A 7,217-nucleotide genomic window follows, 5' to 3' on the forward strand; every position below is an offset into this window, starting at 1 on the left:
GCTGAAGTTAAAGAGAGGATGGCTTCTACAAATGGATAATGATCCTAAACACACCTCAAAATCCACGGTAGATTACATGTTATTTTGAAAATGAAAATAATGGAAATAAAATAAAACTTTTTGTGACATATTATACAAATGTCTAGTGTGTCATTTGATGCCTTTTGAAGATTTTTCCATCTTTTCTTGGCTTCTTTATGCACATTAATACACATTTTTAACTGGGGGGCCCAAACTTTTGAGCCCCACTGTACATCAAATTGATCTTCTTAAACTCTTATACTTGACAGTTTTTGTGAAGGTATCAAGGTAATAATGGTTTTGAATATGTTTTTTTAATTCTATTTTTATTTTTGACTTTTGGATTTCCCCAGTTTAGTTCAAATTAGTTTTCAGAGTTGCTTTTTCAGTTTTCAGAAGGTTTTAGTTTTCATTTGTGCTACTTTAGCAGTTACAGCACAGCGCTGTCTCATGTGTAGTCCGTCCCAGGGATTCAATGTCACGAGAGTTGATGGAAATTCATGCAGACGCTCTTATTTTTCAGTAATGACATATAGCTAAAAAAACTAATTATTTTGTATTAGTTTTTTAAGCAGGCAATGTAGTTTAGTGTTAGTTTTTCTTGAAGGTTTAGGTTTTTATTCAGTTAGAGTTTACCAAAAATATTTTCCACAGCTTATTTTAGTTTTCCTGAACTGTAACAATCCTGGAATGTACGTGGCAATGCACCCGTAACCCAACCGCTCTTGATATGATAAGCGGCAATAAACAGAAGGATATCTGCATTATTTGTTAGCGGTTGTTTCCTCCATAAACCTTTTTCAAAGACGTCAAAGTCACCCTGAGACAGCAGCGAGGGAATGAGCCGGTGGTTTGCGGGGCGTGCAGGGCGTGCAGGGCGTGCGGGGCGTGCAGGGCGGGCAGGGCGGGCAGGGCGTGCAGGGCGTGCAGGGCGGGCAGGGCGGGCAGGGCGGGCGTGCAGGGCGGGCAGGGCGGGCGTGCAGGGCGTGCAGGGCGGGCAGGACGTGCAGGGCGGGCAGCCACAGAAGCCGAGCCTTTTTGCAGATCAGGGCCTTCAGATGTGAGAGTTCTAAGGAGCTTGATGTGGGCTTGTTCTGTAATCCCCCCACCTCTCCCAGGATCATTTGCATCCATTTTTCATCAATCTTTGTGTGAATTCTTAAGATATGAAAAATAGGCCCAGGGCCAGGCTTTTGAAAACAGTTTTTTTAAACTCTTCTCCGTGTTCTCATGCTCAGAGATTGGCCCTGTGTTTGAGGACCAAGGCGCAATAATTCTCCCTCTGACAAGATTATTCGGTGTATTTTCTTTTAGGTTCAAATATTTGTTAATGATGTTTGCATGGGCGATATAAATAGTGAATGTTTCTGTGCCTCCATTGATTCTAAAAGAATAAGGACAAAAGATAGCTTATAGACATTCACTAAATGAGATTACCCTCTACTTGGATTGTAATTGTATTCTACAGTAAGAGGGCTCAAATAAGGCAGAATCAGATAATGTAGGTTATGTGATGTATTATATGGTGCTAAATCCATTGATCAAGTTATACATTTTAAAGCATGTAACATACTGACACTCCCATAAAGACCATATTGGTTTCATTTCTTCAAGCTACACATATTATATATTATATTTGAGTCTTTCTTTCACAGTTACACATGGAATTGTTTAGAGAACAATTTTTTTTCTTGGCATGACTTTTGACAGTGTGAGATCTGTTTTTATTTTTATTTTCAACTGCAGAACCTACAGTGTGCCAGCTGAAGAGCCTTTAAATTGTGAAATTCTAAAAATAAATGACTGAACACCAGGAAAGCCATGCAGGGGAAGAAACAAATCACCCTGCTGATAAATGACAGGTTTTTATTTGAAAGAATCAGAGCAGAAACCATCACAAAAGATACCCAAACAATCGATCTCGACCTCCCTTTTGGAGCAATTATGGTTTTACGTACAGTACTTGGGCCAACTTTGGACCATAGTTGGGGCTTGGCTACTGTCTGATCAATGTCAGCTCAGTCCATTTTCAGTCATTTCAGTATTTAGTACCCATGAATTTTTCCCCTGCCCCATCGAGTCACACAGCGAGGGGAAAAGCTGTTTTCCCCTTTGGTGAGCTCCAGCTTATGAGCACAGCTTAGCTGTAGGTGTGCATGGGGGCTGCTTGGAGCTGCATGTAGTGCTCCCACTAGGTTCTGGATGTAGCCAGTGGCTAGGAACATAGCAGCTCTAAACCTGCATGCCCTCAGCTTGTTAAAACTATCTGACAACAGTTTTCCTGTGAAATTAAACGAAAGGTCCCATATTGTAAAAATAGAGATTTTCATGATTCAAACGTTTTGCCAGGACTTGTATGGTTGTGATGTCACAACTTAACTATATGTAGGTAGAACGTGCAGCTACAGCTTTGTCACAGTCATTTCCCAGCTGCGATGATTGTGCAGGGATGCTGAGAGTGAAGATGCGGAAGAACCGGAAAGACCGACCAATCAGAGCAGACTGGGCTTGTTCACATGACATGATTGTTTACTCAGTATTACAAGACTTTTAAGCTTTCCACATTTACCGAGTGAATGCTTGATTTACTAACTAACTGAGCAATCATACAGCTGTGTAACTGGCCTGGAATTCCATACTAACCATACTAAGGAAACAGGGCACTATGGCTCGTCCCCACTCTTCTACTTACCCAACCCCGGTACTGTTATTCCCTCAACCAAGCCTGTAAGTTATACACCCTCCCTCATCAGAAGCTACCAGGTTCCGACCCACCTCTTTTTGTAATTGACCAATGCAAAACGGGTAGCACATTGCAACACATCTAGCTATCTTACTGTACAGGTATTATTCTGCAGACATCCTTACAATAAAGATGATTTATTTGTCAGAATAGTCATCTGATTTAAATAACGCCCTCCAGCGATTTCCTCTTGCCACTACTTGGTCAACTGGAGACAACTCCAATGGGGAGAATTGGCCTTCCACACTGCAACTGAATTCTGAAAGGCTACAAATACAAAGTGATACTCGTTACGGGTTGCTAAACATACAGTCTCACAGACAGAATCATTTTCTTCCCAGGATGCCAAACAAAAGCAGCTAGCTGCCAGGCAGCCTAAAGAAAGCCAGATAAACGGCAGATCCAGGATCTGACACAAGGCACAGCCGTGCAGGGACAGTCTGTCAGGCAACGAGATGAGAGCTTACCCTGCATCACCACACCTCCTGGAGGGCTGCTGCTGCAGCGTGGTACCATGTATGTAGATGTCTTTCTTACACATTTCTAGTACAGAGCACTTATTTTTAAGTTTTTAGGCCTATATTGACAGGACAGCTGACGACATTAAAGGGGAGGGGGGGGAACGACATAAAGCAAGGGCCGCAGGTCGGAGTCAAACCTGGGCCTGATGCGTCAAGTAGTAAACCTCTACATATGGGTGCCTGCTCTACCAACTGAGCTGTCCGGGCGCCCCTAACTTAACTCTGTTTTACTGGACTGAGGCTTATTTGATAAAAGAACATGACAACTTAACATGATTACAATTTCTACCTTCAGTCACAAAAGTAATAAAGAATAAGAGCTCTCAATCAGTTAAATTATTTAATTGCAAATAACTGCATGGTGGTACATAGTGAACCCTTGTGTTGTCTTCCCGTCGACCCTGCACTAGTTTCAGTTTCACATCTTCTTAGCCAACTTCATTCCAACTTATCACCTCTATAGTATTGTTTTTGGAATTCATGGTCTATGAGCCTCATTAAAATTAAATCATACCTAATTAAAAAAAACAGCAGAAATTATTAATTATTCTGACTAATAGTTAATATTTGAGGAATGTTTGCTGATGGATAATCACAGACTGTTTGTGGATGGAAGCATCCATGTTATTTTTGGGTGAATTTGGTTGAAAGAAAACCCCATTTGTTTTATAGAATTCAAGTCACATTTGACCTCAAAGACAACATGGGGGTTAACTCCTGATTTCTCCTAAATTAACCACAATTTTTTATCAGTTCTAAATGTACATTATAAGGGATATTTTTAATAGTACGTGTTTAATGCTCGAGTGGTGTTTGAGACTAGACGTACCCCGGCATAAACTCCGTCCACATCGACAGTACATTTTTGATTCAAAAACAATTTTTGATAAAAAAAAAATCCTAGTATGCATGTAGTTTTGTGTGTGTGTGTGTGTTTTTTGACAGCCTTAGAAAATACATTACACAACATAAGCCAGTCATATCCTTCAAGAATCTGCGGTGCACATGTGTATTATATGTACCCACAAGCTGAAGGAATTCTTCCATGATTTAATAAAAAAATAAATCAAGCCTCAACCAATAAATGTGAATTTATTAAAGGTGTCATTGCTGTCAATTTCTCTGTCCTGGCTGCATTAATGGCGTCAGGGGCTGGAGAAAAGTTTTGAAATGCGTTAAACGAGGCACCTTATTTGTCCTTTTTGGTCCAACATATGCGCACCATCCATCAGGCTGTCGAGCATCGTTGTTTGAGCATCACACTTCTCGTGGAATGACCTGTCAGCTTCTGAAATTTATTTGGTCTTATCTGCAGCTTACCTGTGATTGTGAAAACAGGGACTTAAATCTTTCTCTCTGCCATCATGACAAGTTGCCTTGACCCCTTATGCAAAATTGACTCCTAGAAAAACAGCTCCGCTTGCAACGGAACACAAATACCATAATATGGGTCACAGTCATGTTCAGCTGGAAGAGGAAATAAGTTCTGATAAGTAGGAACTAAGCATGAAGCCGGGGGAAATACGTGACTTGATTTGAACGTAGACTGTTATAGCTGTGCATTTGCGGGTAAAACAACAACGCACTTGATGGATTACCTTATTGTACTCAACAAGCAGCGATATTTACTCTATCAGTGCACCTTGTCCAGGTTTGACTGTCATTGCTGAGCTTTAACATGAGGACAGTGTAATATGCAATTAGCTTCCTTGGTATTAACACCACATGCTGAGTGATAACTTCATTGAGCTGCATAAATAAGCGTTGCACAACATTGGGTAAAGAGATCCAACTTTCCCACTGTAATTGGACTTGATGATGAATGGCATTGTGGGCCCTAATGTGGCAGCATGGTTTCATCTTGGGCATACTGGCTCTCACTGGCTATTATCTCCACCCCGTGAGGATACATTGTGTCTGAGCCTTTGTTGGCTCTGCGCAGTGGAGTGGAGGACCTAATCTATTTATCACAGGGTCTGCGTGACCACCCAGCCAGGCTGCTATATCGGATCATACCAGGCTCCCCTGTGCTCCTCCTCAAGGGAAGGAGGAAGCGCCGATGTAACATGCAGCTTCACACCTGTCAAACAATGCTGAGGTTGGTCATCCCTGAGGAATGGAGCACAGGAGGCAACGCATTTAAATGTGTTTCTGTGTCAAAAATATCTGGGATTTTGTCTTTTGCCACAGGGGATGTAATTGTTAGCATTTAGTGTTGATGAACCAAGTACAAGATTTAAACAGAAGGTATTACAGAGAGCCAGAATTGTCTAGTGTTTGGGTGGATTTTCTGTAGTTTGAGATGTCATTTAAAGATGGTTGAAGTATGAATCTGGGACTCCTTACTGCTTCCACAAGTTTGTGACGTGATAAAATTGCACCATTGAAGCACAAAATGTTAAACTGCCCCTTAGTGTGGTGTCACAACGGAAAACCCCCCAAATGAAATTCAGTGTCTAACTTTTCTAATACAGGGTCTGATTTATGTTTACAATGACTGTAGACATACTGTAGAGAGCTGAAGGGAAAGTAGAACTTCCTGAAACAGGAGTAGGAATACCAGACTTATAGAAAATGATCAACACAATTCCCTACAAGCCCAAGATTAATTAAGCAAGAATTTACTTGACATTTTGTGCAATGTTATGTTCTGTTCTTTTGTTTTTTAAATTGACTTTATTTTGTCTTCTCTCTACTATGTCTTTTGTCTTCTTGTTTTTATCTTCCCACATAGACATACAGACATGCACCATAGATACCAACTTCTAACAAAAACAGAAAAACATGTAGGTTTCTAGGTATAGTTACATCCAGGTGCACAAGACACGTATCATTCCAACCATTTTTGGAGCGGAGTGTACAAGTTGCGTAATCCAAGTTGGAGGGGGAATGGGGGGGGGGTTGGCATTTCACATTTAATCAGTGTCATGAATTTGTCATTCGCCTCCCATCCACTGATCCTTTCCAGGAGGGCATGCGTGTGTACAAGTTTTGATTTGGCGCTCATTACGCACACCACGCAGAGCGACCAAATCTTGAGTTTTAACTGACGTTTCCATGGCAACTCGCCACTGAATGGCTAGAGGTGAGATGCGTAGTGTACTTTGCCTTGAGTCCCGATCACTCTCCCATGGCTCAGTCAGGAACGGGAGCTGGAGCCATTTATGGAATCCACCTCCTGCAGCCTCCGCCAACTCAGTCCAGCCAGCAGGCACAGGGAACATTTGCATGCTTTGTACTTTGTGCACCATGGGCATCGAAACCCAGGCTCAAGTTATGCTTTCATATCCAGATAGTTTGTTGGTTTCACCCATTTCTTTCTGGAGTATTTGCCCTCTTGCTTGTAGGACAGTGAAGCTCGTCATACGTTAAAGATGGAAGCCAAAGCGAGTACAAGCATTTGTTTTTTACTCCTCAGGAGAAAGAACTCAGTTCCCCTGCACCGTGTTTGTTTACCCCTGTGTAGCATTAAATCCTATTACTTCAAATACACAGTGATGGGCCCGGCTATACTAAACGCTTGCCCAGTGCTCATGCTTAAAATTTCCTTTGGGATGAATAAAGTAACTAAAGTATCTATCTATGTATGTATGCGATGTGATGGAAATCTGCAAATGTTGCTGTGAACTGTAAGCCACTGACTTCTCGTCCTGACAACTGGATACAGGAAAGACAGCGCCCCCTCTGCGGCGTAGTTAATGAAAACACCATCTCCTGTCACCAACACTCCATCTCAAACATAATGGAGCTTTGGTTATCTTTAAGTGAATGTCCTGTAGCGGTGAAAATTAATCTCTGGTGCCTAAAATGCTTGATGAGATGTGTGAATTATTCACAGCTTCTTGTTTATCTGACCGTGTGTGTGTGTGTGTGTGTGTGTGTGTGTGTGTGTGTGTGTGTGTGTGTTGCTAGCTGGGAAGTGATGCGGTTCC

The 7,217-nt window shown here is 41.7% G+C and overlaps 1 protein-coding gene across 1 annotated transcript in view; it reads left to right on the plus strand.

Annotated features, from left to right (window-relative positions):
* gbe1b (glucan (1,4-alpha-), branching enzyme 1b) overlaps nucleotides 1–7,217 on the plus strand; it is a 107,141-nt gene that overhangs the window by 36,655 nt on the left and 63,269 nt on the right. The window contains exon 8 of the mRNA XM_034867664.1: nucleotides 7,198–7,212. Coding sequence (XP_034723555.1) covers nucleotides 7,198–7,212 — 15 coding nt within the window. The remainder of the gene's footprint in view (nucleotides 1–7,197; nucleotides 7,213–7,217) is intronic.

This window comes from Etheostoma cragini, chromosome 3 (assembly GCF_013103735.1).
Source record: "Etheostoma cragini isolate CJK2018 chromosome 3, CSU_Ecrag_1.0, whole genome shotgun sequence".
Lineage (NCBI taxonomy): Eukaryota > Metazoa > Chordata > Actinopteri > Perciformes > Percidae > Etheostoma > Etheostoma cragini.